The 22245-nt window shown below is 37.0% G+C and overlaps 1 protein-coding gene across 4 annotated transcripts in view; it reads right to left on the reverse strand.

The window, feature by feature from the left end:
• Nucleotides 1-7031: 7031 nt before the first annotated feature.
• Nucleotides 7032-22245, reverse strand: part of qki2 (QKI, KH domain containing, RNA binding 2) — a 36432-nt gene continuing 21218 nt past the window's right edge. The window contains exons 4-9 of one of the 4 annotated variants that reach the window (XM_058793267.1): nucleotides 20876-21019; nucleotides 16908-16995; nucleotides 15726-16022; nucleotides 13764-13784; nucleotides 12969-13043; nucleotides 7032-9449 (exon numbers count right to left, since the gene is read on the reverse strand). In XM_058793267.1, the coding sequence (XP_058649250.1) occupies nucleotides 9433-9449; nucleotides 12969-13043; nucleotides 13764-13784; nucleotides 15726-16022; nucleotides 16908-16995; nucleotides 20876-21019 (642 nt within the window). In that variant the 3' untranslated portion in view covers nucleotides 7032-9432. The other 3 variants (XM_058793266.1, XM_058793268.1, XM_058793269.1) reach the window with 3 other exon arrangements.

Below are 22245 nucleotides of genomic sequence, written 5' to 3' on the forward strand. Positions count from 1 at the left end.
CGTGATAGTAATGAGACTTGTTATAAAAGATTTATATATATATATATATATATATATATATATATTTTTTTTTTTTTTTTTTTAAACAAGTTTTTAATAATCAACAAATCCTGAAAAAGGATCACAGGTTATAAAATAAACACTAAGCACTGTTTAACATTGATAATAAATGAGCATATTAGAATGATTTCTGTAGGATAATGTGACACTGAAAACTGGAGTAATGGCTGATGAAAATTCAGCTTTGCATCACAGAAATATATTTTAAAGTATAGTAAAATAGAAAACCTGTCAGTCCTCTGTCGTGTGTTTCCCGCCCTCTTGTGTCCTTATATGTTTTTTCCTGTTCCTGTCATTGTTAAGTGTGATTGTTTGATTCAGTTCAGCTGTGTGTCTAATTATCATGTGTACTTAGTTCCTGCCTGCTGAGTTAGTTTTGGTCTGGTCTACTCCTTACTCCCGGTGTTCCTGTGTGTCTGCACCGCCCTGTTTTGACAGAAGACCAGACCCACAAAGTAAAGGCTAGTTCACACTACAGGATTTTAAGCCCGATTTGCAAGTTAAGGAGCTCGCCGACAGGTCGGGCTGTAATCGGGGGAAAATCAGCGGGTGATCGGCGCTTCGCAATCTTTGTGTGAACTACACAAAGATGCATCAAAGAGACTCGTTGACGCGTCGCCGACGCCAAACAAATATCTAGCATGGCAAATATCTGGATGGGTCGGCCGACTCCACATCACCTGGTGTCAGGTGTCCTGACAAGCTACAGCTAATGAAAGAGCAAGGCATGGGTTGAGGTCACCAGAAGAAAAACAACAGCAGCAACTTGGCTTAAAGAAAAGTTAGCCTTTTATGTTTGCATTTAAAACTTGCATCGATCTATAGAATGTGTGGTAGATGCTTAGTCCTACAGAGTAAAGAGCGTCTTTCACTCTCTTTCACAGGCTTTTGGCTGCTATTTTTTTTTTTTATTAAGCACCAGATGGTGCTGTTTTCGACACACTCGAAACTTTGAATCTTTTCCCGAAACAGTCAGAGGAAAGCCTCAGTGCATCACGAGGCTTCATTTGCCCATCACTACCGTTCCAATTCTCGCGTGTTTTCATGACAAAATGTGGTTTAGGGACCGAATAGAGTCGTTGGGTGACCGAGTTGTTGTCAGCTGGTGTAGTGTGTAACCCCTGGTTGCGGATCATTTACATAGTCACGTAGTGTGAACACCACAACGACTTCAAGACAGACAATCAAGTCATTTAGTCTGAATAGCACAGAGATCTGCGGCCGCGCATCAGTCAAGTTCACCAGCCGCTTCGAAGTCAGCCCGCCGATCCATCATCAGTCAAGTCTGTCTGCCGATCATTTGTCCAGCCCGCCGGCTGTGGCTAACCCAAGCCCACCGGCCTCTCATCAGTCAAGTTCGCGGGCTGCCGCTCGCTCCTATCTGCCGGCTGTGGTTACCTCAAGGAGTGCCGTTCCCAGTGTCCTGACCAGAGACCAGTGCAGGCTCCAGCCCCTGACCAGAGTCATTTTAAAGTTGTGTTGTGTCCACAGGAGCAGTTTTAATCCAGTCTTGTCTTGTCATGTCCATGGAGACTCGTCTGGGGCAGGCGGCTCCTCTAGTCGTGGAGGCCATTCCCAGCCACCTGTCTCTCTTGTCGCGGGAAGTGGAAGCGGTTCCTGAGGCAACCCTGTGAGGGCCCCTGACTCCACATCATGCCCAATATGGACCTCAGCTTCCAAGCCTAGCCCATGGAGGGCTTCCTGCGGACGACCTGCCATTTCCTCGACGACGACCTGCCATTGCCTCCTGAGCTCCCTGCACCGCCATGGCCTCCAATTTGTCTGTTCCGCTCTGGAGGTCCCCGTCCTGTATTCCTGTCCGTGTCTGTCCTGAGGGGCCTCCAGAGCATCCCCCCCCCCACCCCTCCTCGGTGATACTGTTATAGTGGGGGAGCCTTCCCGGGAGGGGGGAGTTATGTCAGTGCTCTGTCGTGTGTTTCCCGCCCTCTTATGTCCAAAACTCCAACATGAATTTTGCCTAGGGCCTCCTAATGTCTAGAACTGGCCCTGATGGTCCATTGACTTCCATATATTTCTTTCCCTACTATGGAAGTCAATGGGGACCAACAACTGTTTGGTTCTTCAACATTCTTCAAAATATTTTCTTTTGTGTTCAACATAAGAAACAAACTTTGGAATGACATGAGGGTGAGTAAATCATGACAGAATTTTCATTTTTGGGTGAACTATAGCTTTAAAGCCATCACGTTTCTCACAAGCATGACACATACTGTTGCTGTTTAAGATTCGTACAACAGATGTAAAAATAAAATCACCTATTATTGGATGGATCAATGGCTTATGACCTAGTGGCATTTTGAAGTGAGGTTCTTGGCCTCATAATCCTAAATTTATTTAAGGCACAAACAGTACTAAACAGTGTTCTACTTTATGCTTTTATGTTACGGTCAAATGTAACTTAACAGACTCCTGGAAGATTCACTGTGCTACCAACAAGAGTTAAACAAAATCACCTGTTTTAAAGTCTCTGGAAACTTGGAGTCCACACGAACTCAACAGCTATCCCTTAATGTGGATTTGTTTCGTTAAAGCCCAGCTGACACTCGCAACAGATTTACGTAAGCCTTATAATATCCCAAATACAAAGTAAAATCCAAGAGCCATAGTTGTCCCTTGGCTTAGCTCTTGTCATTTCAAGCTCCCCGTTATTCTCTGGCAGTGCTTTAGGACTTTGGCTTGGCTGTGAATGTTCTCCACTGTGGCCTGCCAAGTTCTGCTGTCCTCTCCCACCAGTCTGGGCAGCGTCCAGCCTTGTGGAGCCAGAGTGGGGGGCCAGGACTGAGCCAGACCCCGGGCCCCATCCTCTGAGAGCAGACAGGAAGGGCGGGGGGACCCCACAGAACGAGAGGAAGAGGAATGTGGAAACACACGGAAGACAGAGAAGCATCCTACAAGTTCAAACGCACCATGTGTGGGTCTGAAGTACAAGTAAACTCGGTTCGTGTACATCTTTACTTGGAAAACCTATTGGATATAACCGAAGCGAAACAGCGCCCTGCTGTGCGACTCCGCTGTGGCGTAACATCTGTTGTGTCATCCTGTTTAATTTGTTCCGTCCTTTATATGCACCCCACCATCACCACCTCTGATATTTCTCAGATCTTTAGCTATGAATAGAAACAATTACACAAGCTAGGTAAACAGTGATGACTTCCTCTCTTACATAAACACTGATGGATGTGTCTGTGGAAACGGTTCTTTAATAGAGCAGAAGGAAGCGTTCCTTGAGATTTGTTCAGTCCGAGCCCTTTGGGAGGACATTCCCCACCCTCTCCATATCCTCATGCTGGACAGGTCTTTGTGGTCATTGTTTAAGATCCAAGTGTGGTTTGTTTCCTAGAAGACCCACACTTGTGCCGACACTCCCCTTGCTTCAACAGAACTGAGGGAAGCTGATGAAACCAGCTTCCCTGATTTCAAATGTTCAAACACAATCATAAAAAGCTAAATAGGATGGGTGTGAGTCTGTATTTTGATAAACAATAACTAAATTAATGATTTAAAAAAAAAACTGAATATGTATTACAATATTTGTAAATATTAATTTATATATTTAATACAAAACATTTTATATTAAAATGAAAATATATATATATATATATATATATATATATATTAGTAGTAGTAGTAACGGAAACTGTGTGGGTTAATATATTAATTAATTATTCACAATATATTTTGTGATTCCAGTTTCAAGAACTATAAGTATTGAGGGTATAAATGGTTGTATTATTGTATTCATTTATATTGTATAAATTATTGTATATTCATTTTCAGTTTAAATCTTGATTGTAATATATAAAATATATACTTAATTTACTACTACTAATAATAATTAATGTTTAATTAATGTCACATTTTAGGTAGTCCCCTTGGAAGTATGCAGAAATATGCAGTTTTTGAAAGGGTGTTACATTAAATATTAATTAATTAAAAAAAGGTACACCACAACATTCTTGTTGATCTCTGATTTATTGCCAAACAGCATTTGAATAATTTTAATATTGACTACATGGGATTGTATGAGTGATAACATCAATGACCCCTGCTGACTAATTTTGTTTAAATAATATGATTAATTAACATTAATATTTCTAATAGCTACTAAAACTGATAAAACTTTTTAAAAACTTTTATTTTTATTTTAACTTAAAATTATTATTTGTGTGTGTGTGTATTCTAGACCAAGATGAAACTGAAACTTTTAATTTAAAATGGAGCACAGTGTCTGACTATTTAAAAGTTTCCTGTAAAGGAGTATTTTAGAGAGGGTTTTTGGTTGAAGCTAGCAAAATGTTGGCTAATATCACACCATCTTTAACAGAAAGCCTTACCGTTTTTCCTACAGCCGCCATATTGAGTAGCATTGCAATTTTTTCTCTATTCATTTTTCTACATGGAGTCACCTCTTCTTCAAACTGTCTGGGTTTAGCTTGCCATTGGCATCCAATAAGATCAGTAGATTGAAAAGGAAGGAAGGAAGGAGGGAAGCAAAGGGTTCTATTTTCGTTTTGGTAAGTTGGGACAGAGAGTTCTGAGTTGGTTTGTGGGTATAAAGGTTGTAAAGGTCATTGCAGCCTCTGAGGGGGAAGTCAGAGTGCGAGTCAACGGAGGATACTGTGTCTCTCTCTCTCTTTACAGGGACTTACCCAGTTCATCTTTCCTCTTTGGCCCTCAGCTAAAACCGTTATCCATTCCACTCATTAAACTTGCTGCTGCATTACGCTCCATTACTTTGGATAGTGCCTGTATGTGCATGTGTTTTTGATAAGGTAAGCAGCACTGTAGAGTTAAGGAGGTAGGCGGGGGCATCAGAAAATGAACAAGACAGGAAATTGAGGTTTTAATTGCAGGTTAGAGATAGAGGAGGATAAGGATGAAAAAAGGAAAGAAGGAATGATTACCTAACATAGCAGCTAGTAATTTGGGACAGGCAGGAACCATTTAACACAAAACGCGTGGTGTTTAATGAACAGTTTGCCTTCTGTGGGAGCGAATTAATCACACTCTCTCCTTTCCATCCATTTCACTTTCTCCCTCTCAGTGCCTGTCCATTTTTTCATTTTGTATGTGTGTGTGTGTGTGTATGCTATAAAAGGAGCAGTACACCCTTAAATGAAAATCCTGTCATTAGGACTACTCACCTTAATGTCGTCCCAAAACGATACTCCTTTTTTTGGTCACATTTTACAGTGACCACCATGCACATTTTTAAGTTCCAAAAATGAAAAATGGTTATATTGCGCTTTGTACATCAAGTCTTCTTTAGCTATGATCGCTTTTGTTTGATGAACAGACTAACATTGTGTTTTTTGTTCTCTAGTGGGATTCATGTAGTCATATTAGTGAAATTTCACGTACAAAAAAGGTCCATTGTCTTTTGTCAATGGTGTAGCGATGCACCGTTCACAGAAGTCACTTTTCTCTGTGTGGTTAAATTTGAGCAAAATCTGCGTAGGGAACTTTTTGGCCCTTATGTGAAATTTCGCATAAGGGCAAATGATTTAAAATAATGATGAGCTGTGCTTTATACATCGCTACATCATTGAAGACATTGTTCACTAACCTGTCACTGAGATAAATCCGAGAATCAGTTCGATAAAAGAATCGTTATTTTGAGCTGTTTTGACTAGTTAAATCTTTATTTTGAATTATTTTTCGATGAACAACATGTCAATCCAGTTCACTGACTTAAAAGTAAACAAATTTCAGTCTCACACAAAAGGTAGGCTATGGAATATATTGCACTAGTTGTGATCCACTTTTATGAATGTTAGTCTATTTATTCATTTTTGGAGTTCAATAACCATGGCCTCTGTAGTTGGGTGGAAAATAGTAGCATTAACATTCTTAATAAGAATCATTTTCAATGGAACAACATTAAGAGCATATGAATTTAGAATAAAATGGATGTGAATTCATAATATTATATCGTTAATTTTGCATGAACTATTCCAGTTCCAACACTATCTTTGTTGTCACAGACTGTGACGGTCACAGATCCAGTTCTGTTGCTGTTCTTTTGGATATGACCAGATTTGTTTAAAGCAGGCTATGGTTGGCGACTTTGCTATAAACTGAAACGGAAACAAAAGCTAGTAACTAGGACTCTTGGGTGCAGTGATGAGGTCTTGTGGGAACTAAAAGAGTCTGATTAGCTTTATCAGCTAAACACAGACCATTACACACAACAGCAACTCATTAAAACAATGTGCGAACAGTTAGAAAACAGTTTTTAGAAGGTTATTCAGTTATCGGTTTCCTTCGTGACGCTGAACCACTGACAAACAGAAATCGCTATCTTGACCTCCGTGATTTCTCTGAGGATATTCAAGTGATTTGAACCTTACATCTTATAAGCCTGATGTTTGTTACTATAGTTAGGCAGTGCTGATGTGCATAGCTGAAAAATATTCCAGTTAGTGGGTGTTATTGGATTGACCTCCAGCTATTTTACAAAGGACAATGTTTGCTTCTTTTGTTTTCTTGCACATTTCAGAGAATCTGTAAAGTTTCGCTTACATTGGTTTCAATGGACTCTTTGAAAGGCAATTACCGGTGTAATCTGCAGTTACTCTTTTCTTGTTGACTCTTAGAACTTTCCAAATCAGCTCAACAGACGGTTACAATACAAAAACAAGCACACACAATGGAGAATGTTGAGAAAGAAAGAATAATAAGACCGTGTGAAATAGAGGTGGGTGTTCGTCCAACTCAAACAACAGTACCATTTATATACATTTTACTTCTCCTTCAGCTTTTTTTCCCCACCCCATAATCATCTTGTCACTTTGGTGTTAAATGCAGCTTTGTTCAGTATGATCAATTAAACAGTACAGAGAAGTTTGGACCCAGATCTTCTCCATTATCTACAGAAGACCTGAAGCAGATTAGTAGGCAGAGTGTTCTGGCACATGTAATAAGCACAAGAGAAAGAGCGACCAAGTTAGTTTCTTTTTTAAAACTATGATTTTAATATTTTGCTATTGCTTCTCAGTACAGAGTTTAGTCCAGCATATTTCAGTCAGTAAAACACTCTTTTGCTTAATTTCACACAAATCCTGTTCTAAAGATTCAAAGCAGACAAAAGAAATTATTGACAGGGTTAATGAATAGAAATCAATCATCAAATGTTAGTACAATCGGCAAGAAACGATTAATCAAATTATATAACTAGAAATGGTTAATAGCTTACAATTTACATAAGAAGGCACAGAGGCAAAGCAACAATGACAAACCAAACACCCCAGCAAATAATAACCACTTTAAAACTTGCTCAGAGTGAGGCTGGAACCAAGTGATATTGTTCAACAAATAAGTTTTTCCATTTTCCATCAACTATGGAATTATATCATCATGGGAAAAATATGTCTTTGTAATAAGGCATACTGTTCATATCTGGAAATGTGATTTAATGTTATTTCTCACATACAAAATATGATAGAAAAATACATTATAAAATGTTACAATGGTTATAAATAGGACTGTATATTTTCCAATGCAGGGAGCTGCTTGGGATTGCAAAAAAAAAAAAAAAAAGCTTAAATGGAGAGTTGCAGTTCATTGGCATATACAATACATAAACAGTCACTCACACAATCACCCATAAACACATGCTCACACATATAATGACACAGTCTATAGTAATACTGCATGGAAAGCAAACACTAAACCAAAAAAAAACCCAAACACACATTAACAAACAACTCCAGTTTCTAGTCAATCTGACAGGATAAGAGATCCTTGTAAAAACAATTTCCATCCGTTAAATGAATTTGCAGGATTTTTACTTTAGCAATTTCCAGGTTAATAAAAAAAATTACATGCAACTGCATCACAACCTCAAACGTCTAAAAAGTATTGCATTTGCTCTGCATAAATACAACCAATATTATTAGAAAAGGAGATGCATCTTCTCAAAATCCAGTTATGATAACCAAATAATGAAAATGTAATTATAATTTGTTAATACGCGTCTAGTACTGTTGTTCTTCAGCACTGAAATGGTCTGACATTTTAACTGGAAGACCAACTGAAGGAAATTTATTCAGTCATTTTAATAAAACTGAAAATCATTTGCATATGAAGGTATGGAGAAATGTGACACGTCTGCATACAAACATGCTCCTCTAGTACACTTCAATTCTTCAAAAGGAATAAAATTAGCTCTGTACTAATTAACCCCAAACCTTTATAATATTCATCCTGATGAATGGAATAAATGCTTCTTGAGATACAAGCAGACTAAAAATATGGAAATTGCGACCAGTAACATTTGGGGGCTTCAATTCTGTGTAACAGATGTAGTGATGGATCTACAAACACATTAGAGAGCTTGTACATATACATTATCAACTACAAACAGATTGTGAGCACAAAGGGCTCAATTACCACCTAATGTAGTGTGACAGGGTAAAACTCAATCATTATTTGTAAATAAAAATTATAAAATGCACAAAAAATAAAATAAAAAAAGTAGTTTTCGAGTGTAATGCCTGTGACATTGTTCTGTACACCTCTTGTTTTCATGAATAAAGAGGACTTGAACAGAAATACCTGATATGTTGGCATATAACACACTGATGGACATTCATACTTGTTCATATTTGATGATATTGTGTAAAATAAGGCACTTGTTTTTTTTCTAATTAAAAGAAGACACTGTTTTGGTCTCTAAAATTTTGTCGTTTGTTCATCACATTTTGACAATACTGCTTTGTTTTTTTAATACAAAAGGATCACCTTTGAAAAATATATATTCATTTCCTGTGCAGCACCCTCGTATCAAAAAGATATTAATTGATGTACACTTGCTCATGTGAATGCTATTTGACAGCTCTCTGAAGAAAACGCTGGTAGGCAAGCATGGCTTTTACATCCCTTATGGACATTTGGACCTATAAATCAGTTTTAAAATAAACTGCTGGGTTTTTTCAAACTCTTCAGGGTGGTATGAGAACTGCAGTGCACAAACTTAGAGAATATTATGCTTAATCATTAAGAAACCAATAAAGATTTGTGTTTATTTAGTGTGTGCATGTGAAAGGCTAACAGTAGGATTTTAGGTGTCGCCCAGACAGCGTTATTGCTTTATGACACTTCAGTGCAGGCTGGGAAGCCCAGGTCACCTGACCAAGGAGGTCCTCAGTTTGAGAAGGGGAGCGATTCTGTTCTGCGGGTGGTGGCGTGGGGCCATCACGGCTTCTCGGCTGTGTTAAGCGAATTAAAGCTGCTTCTGGGCTCACCAGCAGGCCGCCAAAACATAGAAGCGAAGGACGAGAGCCAGAGAACTGGTCAGCAGGCAGGCAATGGTCAGGTCATCATTGGGTGAAGAGTTCAGAGGGTCATTGGTTAGTTGCCGGTGGCGGCTGGGTTGTTAGAGAAAAAAAAAAAAAAATGGACAGACAGAGGGGAAACGAAAAAAATAAAAGGACATAAAGAGGACACAAAAGAAAAAAAGATAGAGAAGGAGATTAGTTTCAGCTAGTGACGGTTGGATGACAATATGACATTACTAATTACAGCTACTGTAAGAGAAAACTGCTCAACGTCTACGTTAACACAGCAAAATCATGAAGGCCTCATGATTTCACTCTAGAACCCATCTCCCAGGTGAAAATGGTTAAAGAAGCAAAGAGGCAAATCAATTATAGAGTCATTACGAATTAAACTAACAGCACTTAATAGTTAGTAGCAGTCAATAGAGTTTGGGTATTTGGAAAAACCGACAGCAAGATGTAAAAGGGCATCAATCCTGGATTAAAAGATGCAAATTTTTCGAGGGACGATCCTCTGGGGACTGCTATTAAGCATTAGAGTGCTGCTTCAATACAAAGCCACAAAGCTGCTAGTGATAATGATATGGATTCATGAGTAGTTACAGAGATGTGACGAGAGAAGTAAAATCAGAGAGTGACAGGCTAATCAAAAGATTTCTAGACAGTACAAAACGTTTGGTGGTTTTTAACTCAACTTTTATTGCCTTTAAAATTTGACTATTTACAAAAAATACAGAACGCTAATCCAACAGAATGATACTAAAGCATATCGGCTGAAATTTAGGGCTACAACAATACAAGAAAACAATTAGAAAGACAAATCTACTTGTTTCGCAAACCTATAAGTTATAAGACAGTGTAGCAAGACTGTCATAGGTATGACATCCTAAAAACAAAATGTACCCCTTATGGAAAAAAAATAATAATAATAACAACATGGCATTGTTCTCTAATGTTTACTAGTATAAATTCCCTATTCATTTACAAATACAATAGAATTTCATAAATGTTCTTGCTTTATAGTTAAACATATTGCTTTCATAAACTCGTCTTAAAAAGATCACACACAATAACTATGTTCTTTTCCATACATTTGACAAAAAAAAAAAAAAAATGTAAAAGAAGCTTACTGCAAAACAACAAACAAGAAACAAACAAACCAAAAATGGAATATTTCTTCAGTTCATGTTGTTCTTGTGCTAACAGGTGGCCACAGTGTGTGACCGTCCTGCTTTGATAAACATCCTAACATCTCATGAGGTTTTGCCGTTTCGTTTTTTTCTTGTTTCACTTTGCTCTGTCTGAGAATCGCAGACTAGGAGCTGGTGATTTAAAATCTTCAGTGCAAAATACTTGTGCCATATTTTTATGATGAGGAATTTCTTGAATGGGGAGTTTAAGGGATCATAAGCACTCTGAAATACCATTATAATGCTCTGATTATGCACCGAGCATAAGAAACTATTTTTAAAGGGCAGTGCATATGATGACTCACACTCTCAAACAAGTCCTAACCTTCATAACCGTCTAGCCTATCTTGTGTGACACTGTCCAAGCCTGGGTGCTTGGAATATTTCATCCAATGCCTTTCATTCAAGGGTATTTTCCCTGCTCAGGAATCTTTAACAAATTCTCAGAGATCTTTCCGAGGCTGTGGGCAGTAAGTCAGACAACATAGATTGGACTTTTTGTGCAATTTCACAATTGTTATGCATTAAACTGGTCAGTTGTATTGGTCTATTAAATTATGACATGTTAAAGTCTTATGGGTGTAAAATTCACTTATATTGATCAGTAGATTCTCACGTTTACAGTTTTTTCAGGAGTCATAGTTATTATATGTACAGTTTTGGCACATCCACATATTTGTAATATGAGTTTAAATCAGTTTCATTACAGCGGTCTTTAGAAGCTGGTGCTGTAATTCCCTTAGATCCAGTTTATTTCCATTTAAGGCATTTGAAAGATTTCGGCATGAATATGCTCAATGACCCTGGCCAAAAATGATTAATTTTATCCTAAACGACAACTGATCTATACATAAAAACTGCAGTAAAAAGGTATAAATAAAATATGTAAAATGAGAAAAGATTCCAAACAGTACAAGCACTCAAGATTATGAACAAAAAATCTAAATTTGCAGAAGTCAAAGTATCTTCTGTAATGAGATGCAGCTTATAACAGGCCTGAAATAATATACAGTATTGAATTTTCTTAATTCATATGACCAAGTATACATCTGTATCATAAATTGGGGAAAACCAGCATTGCACAATCTTCTAAACGTTATTTGTGCTGGTCTGGCCAGGCTGAACCATAAATAAGATTATTTGTTTTATTATATCAGATAAGACTTTAAAAATATAGAGAGTAAAATAGAGTTCCATTATTCAAAGTAAAAACTGTTTCTATGAAAGCTGCCGAAACAATGTTTCAATGGATCAGAATGGGAAAGTAGATTTAAATGGGACACTAATGCATTTAAGCGACATAAAATGATCTGAAAATACACTAAAACTGAGAAAAGGATATCAAAGGAATGACAAATGAAGGAATAAACAGAAGCAAACAAACAGGTGAGCTCCATTACCCTTCATTGACTATGAGCCTGAAGGCCATCACAACGTCATCAGTGTAATGGAGCACAGTGGACAGCCAATTTTGCTCCAAAGTGGATCTAACACTATCACACTAGCTGTTTTTCATCTACATTCGTCCAATAAGCTTCAGGTCATGTTTGTCTCAATATACAATGCATGTAAGTGCTGAAGTTATCAGATCATTCTAACAGTCTGTTCCAAAACCTGGTGAGCTTCCTACAGAGGCAGTATTTTTAGCCACGTTTCCAATGTGAAGGCTCGTTTTACCTCATTTTAGCCTAAGGTAGCATATATGCATCCTTTACAGAAAAGGCCATCTCAAATTGCATTGTGGTGTTGCATTCATGTCATTACCGACAAATATTGATAATATAAATATCTCAGGTGTATGTAAAAAGTACACTTGCAACATGCTAACCTCAAACTTGAAATCAAGTTGAGTTTCCTGTGCGGAATGCCATTTATGTTATGTGTTGGCTACGGAGTTGTACATTAACAAGGTTCCATGTCAGTTAGGATGTTGTCTTAGAAGGCAGCTCGCTAGATTTTGGAACAGAGCTTAAATCTCAGAATTTGGAATGTTGTCATAAGTCATCACAGGATGTTGTAACCTCTTGTAAATCATTTAGAATTTTCTTTTGTAACAGTATTCTATTTTTTAACCTTTGCTTCAGTGACCCCAAGAACATGCTCTAAATATAATAAAAGTATGCTGATAACACCTACAGTTTAAATGCATTTCTAGGTTGGCAGGTTTAGTGAGTAAACAAACCCTGCACAGTATGACTGGCATGTATACCTGATAACAGCAACACTGAAATCTCAAATGATGCTTTTTGTTTGGCAGATTAGAAGTGACTAAAAACATTTCCTCTGTTTGTATTGAGTGAGATGCAATGAAAAAGACAGTGTAATCAGCATACTGAAGAAGCACACACACACACACACACACACACACACACATATATACATATACAGAGCACAGTTTGAACACTGGAGCTAAACTAACCTCGTTCTGCGGTCACTACCCTTTGGTAAGGATGGACGCGCATATCCTGCCTTCGTACTTTAGTAGTCACTGCACCTGCTCAGAGCGCAACATTGCCAACAAAACAAGAATTAACAGATTATTCATGAAAATACATTAAAACTACATTTCACACAACATTGTTTCACTAACAAGGCTTGTAAGACCAAATTACAAGGCACAAGTGACCTTTTCTCCAGGGCCCCGTTATAGTGAAATCACATCATATGTTGTTGCCCTTTCTCAATTTCCCAGTAAATCTGTCGCATTTCCATAAAAACACAAATGGTGCTTTTTTAACGCTTTTGACTAATTTATACAATGACTATAGAGCCCTTGTATTCTTCTCAACACACAAGATGCTTCAGATAATATGAATCCACTAAAGGCTATTTCATGGAGAAAGTTTTTCACAAGCATATTATATTAGCAATAATACTGATCACTCTCTAAATATCTAAGATACAGTTGCAGGAAAATAAGTAATACAAAAATTACAAGCTAAACAAATATAGATTACTTTTCAAACAGGAATGTAATAAGGCTTAATTATCAGTATTTATCTGAAAATATCAATTTTTAATCTATGAATAAGTCAACAAAACAGTTAAGACCAGTGTAAACATGAGTATTAATGATCTTTAGTCTTTTGTTTCTTATAAAAATCGGTTTCTTCGTTTGCTCTTTTGTCTTTTTTTGTTCCAAGGCAGCTGTAAAGCAAAGCATTTTAACACTCGTATGGGCTGAAGACTGTGTTAAACCCTGAGCATTACTAGCCTTTTGTCGGGAAAGCCATACCTACAAGGACAAGACAGAATGCTGGAGTTAGTCTCCTGGATCTCCAAGCAAAAGTGTACTCTATAACAATGATGGGCGATATACAGGTGCATCTCAAAAAATTGGAATATCGTGAAATTTTTTTTTGTATTTACTTATTTCAAAAAGTTAGACTTTCATATATTCTAGATTCATTTCATAAAACATTTCAAAAGTTTTTTTGTTTTAATTTTGATGATTAGAGTTTACAGCTCATGAAAGTCAAAAATCCAGTATCTCAAAATATTAGAATATTTACATTTGAGTTTCATTAAATGACCATCCCTACAGTATAAATTCTGGGTATCTCTTGTTCTTTGAAACCACAATAATGGGGAAGACTGCTGACTTGGCAATGGTCCAGAAGACGAACATTGACACCCTCCACAAAGAGGATAAGTCACAGAAGGTCATTACTGAAAGGGGTGGCTGTTCACAGAGTGCTGTATCAAAGCATATTAAATGCAAAGTTGACTGGAAGGAAGAAATTGGGTAGGAAAAGGTGCACAAGCAACAGAGATGACCGCAAGCTTGAGAATACTGCATCAAGAGTCACCACGCTCAGTCGTCTTCAGGAAAAGGGCTACCAAGCCACTTCTGAAACAGAAATAACGTCAGAAGCATCTTACCTGGGCTAAGGAGAAAAAGAACTGGACTGTTGCTCAGGGGTCCAAAGTCCTCTTTTCAGATTAAAGCAAATTTTGCATTTCATTTGGAAATCAAGGTCTGGAGTCTGGAGGAAGACTGGAGAGGCATAGAATCCAAGCTGCTTGAAGTCCAGTGTGAAGTTTCCAAAGTCAGTGATGATTTGGGGTGCCGTGACGTCTGCTGGTGTTGGTCCATTGTGTTATCAAGTACAAAGTCAATGCAGCCGTCTACCAGGAGATTTTGGAGCACTTTATGCTTCCATCTGTTGACAAGCTTTATGGAGATGCTGATTATGCTGATTTCCTTTTCCAGGAGGACTTTAGCACCTGCCCACAGTGCCAAAACCACTTCCAAGTGGTTTGCTGACCATGATATTACTGTGCTTGATTGGCCAGCCAACATGCCTGACCTGAACCCCATATGGAATCTATGGGATATTTTCAAGAGAAAGATGAGAAACAGTCGATCCAACAATACAGACAAGCTGAAGGCTCAATAGTGCCTCAGCAGTGCCACAGGCTGATCGCTTCCTTGCCACTCCTCACTGATGCTGGAGTTTGTGCTAAAAGAGCCCCAACCTAGTATTGAGTGCATAAATGAACATACTGTAAAGAACTTGAACTTTTCTGTTTTGCAAATCCTTTTTTTGATTGATCTTAGGAAATATTCTAATATTTTGAGATACTGGATTTTTGACTTTCATGAGCTGTAAGCTCTGATCATCAAAATAAAAAAATAAAAAAAACTTTTGATATGTTTTACTTTACATGTAATGAATCTAGAATATATGAAAGTTTCACTTTTTGAAACGATATTCAATTTTTTAGATGCACCCATATGCATGTATACACACAGAAAACAAAAATAAAACATGCAATATAATATAAAATAAAATATATATAAATATAATATAAATATATATATATATATATATATATATATATATATATATATATATATATATATATATATATATATAATTTTTTTAAATAAATATATTTATATATTATAATAAAAATAGAACACACATATAAATATTAAATTTTTATATAATATAACAATAGAGGAATATATTAATGCTAATTAAAATGCATTATTATTATTATTATTATTAAAAAAAAATATTTAGTCATTTAATACTATTAATTAAATTAAATATATCATACCAGGTCTATCATACTGCCCATCCCAAACACCAAATTGTGTTAAATGCATAATCTGTTTAAAAAAAAAAAAAAAAACTTTAAAAGACAAACAAATAATCAAATATCTTACCTAAAACACCACTTGAGTCAATAGGATATTCAAGAATGGAGGTTGCAGGGGCGAGGGTGTAGGGGTACTCGTAGGGTGCATAGATGATGCCTGACTCGGGGGTCTGGGGTACGAGGGTTGCACCGGGGTGGGGCGCGCCCGTGGGCATGAGGGCAGAGGTCTGGATCTGCCGGATGAGAGGCATGAGGGTGGGTGCAGAGGGTGCAGGGGTACGCAGTGCCGTAGGTTGCATCATCTGGGAGTGGCTGGTGATTATGCGGGGAGCTTGTGCTGTGGCGGCCAGGGAAAAGGCTAAGGCTGCTAAACAGAACAAGATGCACAAGAGCAAATACATAAAGATATGAGGGGAAAAAAAATCGAGGGGCTAATCAATCTACCTTGACTTATATTTCCAAGAGTAAACAAGCTATGCAAATATTTTCACACAAAAATAAATTAGAAATGGGCATATTAACTCCAAAGGACAGTGCTTGCATGGCAATAGCAAAATTTAGGTTTCTATTTTAGTCTATTATATCCAATATTCAAGCTTCCTTTTTAAAAATGCTCATATAAACCAAAAATAGACAGCATTCCTAAAACTGAAATTATCTACAAAAAGACTGAGTGCAAGATGTATGTTAAGTGGCTTTGGTTGAATTAAAGGAATAGTTCACCCAAAAATGAAAATGCGTCATCATTTAATCATGTCATTCCAAACCTTTATAAGTTTCTTTCTTACTATATGTTGAACTCAAAAGAAGATATTTTGAAGAACCAAACAGTTGTTGGTTCCCACTTATTTCCATAGTCAGGACCAACAACTGTTTGATTACCATCATTCTTCAAAATATCTTCTTTTGTGTTCAGCATAAGAAAGAAACTCATACAGGTTTGGAACAACATGAGGGTGAGTGAATAATGACAAAATGTTCATTTTTGGGTGAACTATTCCTTTAACTGAAGAAAGCTGGTTTATAACAAATTTGGTTTAACAAGACTGGTTTATAATAAATCTCTAACCAGAATGTTTGATGAATATCAATATAATCACTGCAATTTCTTGCAAGTGATGTCAACATAAAGCTAAAAATCCTTCATTTGTTTAAAAGCCAGATAAAACTTTGAAAAGAAATGAGTTTTATATAAAGAGATAGATATTTGAGGGGAACACAGGTTGATGTTTAATAATGCCATTCTTACGTGACTTGATATTGGCGTCTCTGTAAGTGCCGTTGAGAATGGCCAGCTCCATCAGCTGCATCTTTTTCAAGCTGTCTTCACCTTCGGCCTGCACACACAGAAAAAAAGCTGTTAGGAATAATTGAACACTTATTAGCTTACTTAAAAAGCTCAATTGAAACTTTTGTCTGCTAAAATGTTTGAGAAGGCAGTGCAGTGGTGCGGGGAAGCTAATGTTTCACACTTGCTAACAGCTAGCAGATGATTTACTCCACCACTGTTAAAACAAGCCAGGCCCAAGGAGCAGGAGGTTAAAGAAACAGATCGTATTACTCTCAACAGCGGGTGCTGGAATCAGCGCCTCTCAACATTCTCCATCGGCTCATCCTACATGCTGTTTCCCCTTATACAGTTCACTTCCTCTGAAGTGGACACGGTTTAGTCAATTTATGATGAAGTGGTCCATATGAACCCATGGTTCTCAACCAGGGGGCCGGGACCCATTAGAGGCCTTCAGCAAACTTCAAAGCGGTCAACAGCTTTACGCTTCTCTCCGAAAACAGTCGAGCTCCTAAAGGCGTGTTGTGGGCGGAGCTTAAGAGTCACGAGCGTGCACAGCTTTTGTGTAGCGACCGTCTGACATAAATAAAACAGGGAGGGACTAAAACTTTATTAACTTAAATTAACTATGGCTAACAAATTACCAAATGAAGCACGTTGACGGCCGTGCTCTTGCTCTCGCTCTGGTAGATGTGTGTGTGTGTGTGTGCTCTTCTTGGAGAAGTGCCCATACAAGGAATGTAGCCCTTTGTGATGTCATACAGGGCCATACTCGGGGAAAAAAAAATTCAGAAACTTATATGAACCCTGAAAGAGTGTCTTTGGCACAGAAATACTTCTTCATACGTCCAACTCGTATTTTGAGACTTTGGTCATGTTTAACATGAAAATCCAACTCTAGCAGTGTAAATAAGTGAGAATGCATGAAATAGTATTAGAATATTCCACAGTCTTGAAAAACCTGGAAATATGAAGGAGCCTAATTTTTAAAAAGGTGGATTTTTATAGACCTGGAAAGGCCATGTAAAAATCTTTTTTAAAAACATAAATGCGTAAAATAAATATTAAAAAAATTATTTACATTTTTCTAGTTATGCCAAGCAAGCTCTTAAAAAAATGATCAGGCAGTAATTTTGAGTATCAGGTAGTGATTTTAAGATTTTATTGTTAATTCTTAACCAGTTAAATCATAAACAACTGGGTAAGTTATGAGGCCTTTGAATATTGTAGACAACAGGAAGCTTTGGAGTCAAAAAGTTCAAACAAACACTGACCTAAACCATTGTATATCTCCTAGTGATTTATCTGCGGATGTAACAGCCGTAAATGCACTGAGCTAACAGCAAAAGTATAAAAATGTAAGCCCAAAAGAGAGAAAAGATCAGCAACTAAGTTTGGATTTTCGTCAAGCTCCCAGACAGTTCAGAGCAGGTCAGGGAGGGGCACGGCAGACAGTGCACAGAATAATATAAACTATGTCAGCAAGCAGAGAAGCGAAAGAAAAGCGGGGCTTTTCAAACGGGGATCAGTGTGTGTATATGTGTGTGTGTGTACACCACCCTTCTCTCTGCTTACTTTGCTGAGATCTGCCAGCCAAATGACTGTAGCTAGTGAATATCAGCCACTAGGTCAGACTATGTGTTAAGGGAAATATATTTAAACATTTATAATAATTCTAAACATTTGATGAAGGATTAGTTGAATTTGGGAAAATAGTAGTAGAAAACCTGTTTAAAATTGTATGTGCTGTGTGTAAATTGATCTTTTCATAAACTGGTATTACACGATGAATGGTATAGAACAAAAATTAATTGAAAAAAATATATATGCTAGATGCCAAAGCTTTTGTTTAGTCACCATTCAATTTTGTAAAGAAAAAAATGCTAGAACAGAAAGACTACAGATTCTATTCTCTGAGGGGAAAATGTGTCTTTTTGGGAATTGAGCTGGAAAACAAACACTACAAGAATGTACATTTTATTATTTTATCAAATAATAATGGTCAAAGAAGTCTTCAGTGGTATCAGTGCATGACATTGACCAGAACAAATCTGAATTAAAAAAATTAAATTAAATATTTTCTTCAGACACCATTCTATTACAAAAGTTATTTCGCAGAGTTTTGAACAAGTAGGCAATGACAAGAAAAAAAGGAAGCGGAATAATCTTCCCCTGGATGGTTTGATGAAGACAAACATAACCGCACTGGGTTTACCTTCAAGACGAGAGCTTCCTGGAGTAAACAGCGCTAAACTTTCTAAAGAGCTTATTCCCCATTCAGGATTCCATTGCAGAGAAAGGGCACAACTGTCAATCAAGGATCAGTGCATCCCCAAGAGGGTTACCATGGTAGCGCCACAGGGAGTCCAGAAGCCCTCTCTCTTTGACAGAGGAGAAGGGATTACAATCCACAATTAAACAAACTTCCCGAATTCCACTCGCTACTAACTCTATTATGCTTTCTACGGTAAATAACTGTTTTTCACAAAAAGAAATCCCACAAAATCAAGAAAGAATTGTTTCTTTATTGCACACAAGGCACAAATGGCTTTCGCAACAGTGTAATTTTAGTGTATTTATATACATTACAGTATTTATGAATATTTAAAATGAGCTTTTTTATTTTATATTTTGTTTAAGTAACTTTATATGGTTTTAGAATTTGTTTTTTGTTTTTTTTTATATTTCTATATTTAATCATTTCTTTCAAATTTAGTACTTAAACTTATTTACGATAGTAGGCAACATTTCTACTTTTGAAGTTAGAGTTTTTTCATTCAATATTTATATTTCATTTCAGCTTCATTTTAATTACTATTTTAATTGCAGTTTTAGTTTGTTAACAATAACAACACTGATTCACAATCAGTGAACATTTTATATCTGTAATCATGTCACATATTTCTGAACAAAATGGAACAATAAATAAGAAAATATATAAAATATAATCCAGCCCTACATTTTTTATTCTTGTTGAACACCAGTAAAATGGGTTTACACACTGACAAGAATAAAAAATGTAGGGCTGGACTACATTTTGTCCAACAGTAATTGACTGAATTATGTCTCTACATGATGGATTAAAAATGTTAAAAAGAAAAAGGCGGCTTTGTAATGTCAGGTGAAAAAGCAAAATGAGGACAAGGAAACTATATTAAAAAATATGTCCAATTTTGATTTCAATCCTTTGGTTTAAATATTACATTTTAGTTTAAAACCCTAAAAACCCTAAAAAAAGTGAATTGTTCTTCTTGACATTTTAATGTTTTCTGCTTAGTCTAGATAACTCTGATGTAAGAATATTGCTACATTTCTATGTCTAGCTTCATAGCTATATTATAATGAAAAAGAAAAAAAAAGAAAAAACATTGTGGAAACCACTACAGAAAAAGAACATTTCTCTCAATTCTCACTAGGCTTCTAATGGCACTTCCTTCTAACCTTCTGTCACTTCCTTTAGACCCAAAGGTTAATTGGCATTCAGCTCTGTGTTCCAGAGCAATGCTGAGACTTCCGTTGCTCCCTGTGGGGTTCTTTCGAGTCTTGACCCTTCAGTCCTATGCTCCTCATTAATTTATAAGCAAAGGTAATTAAGCCTATTAAAAACTGCCCACGGTGCTCACCTTTGCACATCTGGAGTCATGTGTGCTCAATGGCTCCAAGCTTATTCTCATGGAGGAAAGCAACCCTGCTCTCTGCCTCCTGCTCACATCTACCTGTCTGAGGATGCAGAGCGACTAGCAGGGAAACAGAAGACCTGCTGAGCGCAGCTCTTTTGACTAAGCATGTTCTCCTTAGAGTAAATACATTTATCAGTGCCTAAGCAACATTTCCATGAGTCTTGTTTGTTGAGGTGAATTATGTTTTTTTTTTTTTTTAAATCTAGTCTCAAAAAATACACAGAGGACAAAGAGAAACAAATCACTCACCGCAGGGACTAGGAGTTTCTTGACCTCCTCGACAGCTCTCTTGAGTTTGATCTCAGCACGGTTCTGAGAGTCTTCCACAGTGATGAGGACATGCAGGTCTTCATTCAGGTGTTCCCAGTTGGGCTTTCCTCTGTTTTGCTCTTCCTGTTCACAGGAAACAGAAGAGCTGTTTGAGAACCAGGGCTGTGCACCAACTCAATTCCTGAATTTGAATTGCGACATCAAAGATGATGCAGAATTGCAATTTGAATAGTTTACTTTGAAGAAAGTAAAATTAAATAACTCATACATTTTTAGATAGAAAATTTTTTAAAGAAGAAAACCAATTGTAGAGATAGACAAACCAATAGGTAGACAGATAGATAGAACGATAGGGGGATAGACGATAGAACGGTAGATAGAAAGATACATAGAACATTAGAATGATACATAGAACAATAGGGAGACAGACGATAGAACATTAGAACGATAGATAGAACAATAGGGGGATAGGCGATAGAACAATAGATAGAGAGAACGATAGATAGAAAGAATGATAGAACCATAGATAGATAGAGAACATTAGAACGATAGAATGATAAACAGAACGATAGATAGAACGATAGATAGATACACTAGAACAATCAGACAGATAAAACGTTAGATAGAATGATAGACAAAAACAGAATGACAAAGACTGACAGAACTAAATGGACAGACAGATAGACGTAACGACAGCTAGAATGATGGAACAATAGATAGAACAATGGAACAATCGATAGAATGATGGAAGGAAATAATGATAGAATGATAGATAGAACAATGGAACGATAGACAATGATGGAACGATAGATAGAACGACAGACAGACAGACGTAACGACAGCTAGAACAATGGAACAATGGATAGAACAATGGAACGATTGATAGGACGATGGAACGAAAGAACGATAGATAGAATGATAGAACGACAGACAGACAGACAGACAGACAGACAGACAGACAGACAGACAGATAGACAGATAGATAGATAGACAGATTTAGTTTATCAAATTCGAGACATTTCGGTTTCAAACTCATGAATTGCAAGAGAGGCAATTCTTTCATTCTGAATTTAACAGAAACTAATTTCAGGTATATTTGGCCATTACAGTTAAGTTGACAGCTAGTTAGTGCAACCCCCTACTGTACTATAAATAAAAACCCAGAGGTGTTTCTGAGTCTATACAGGATTTTAAAATGACAAAAAGGCTAAAAATAAAGAGACGGACAGTCAGAGAGGAGACAGGAAGTGACAGAGAGAGAGGGGTGGGTGGGATTGGGAAATGACTGTAACTTGGGTCGCCCGCATAAGCGCCACTGGAAGACGTGTCAAAGCATGTGCACTAGCCGC

Source organism: Onychostoma macrolepis, chromosome 12, assembly GCF_012432095.1.
Source record: "Onychostoma macrolepis isolate SWU-2019 chromosome 12, ASM1243209v1, whole genome shotgun sequence".
Classification (NCBI taxonomy): domain Eukaryota; kingdom Metazoa; phylum Chordata; class Actinopteri; order Cypriniformes; family Cyprinidae; genus Onychostoma; species Onychostoma macrolepis.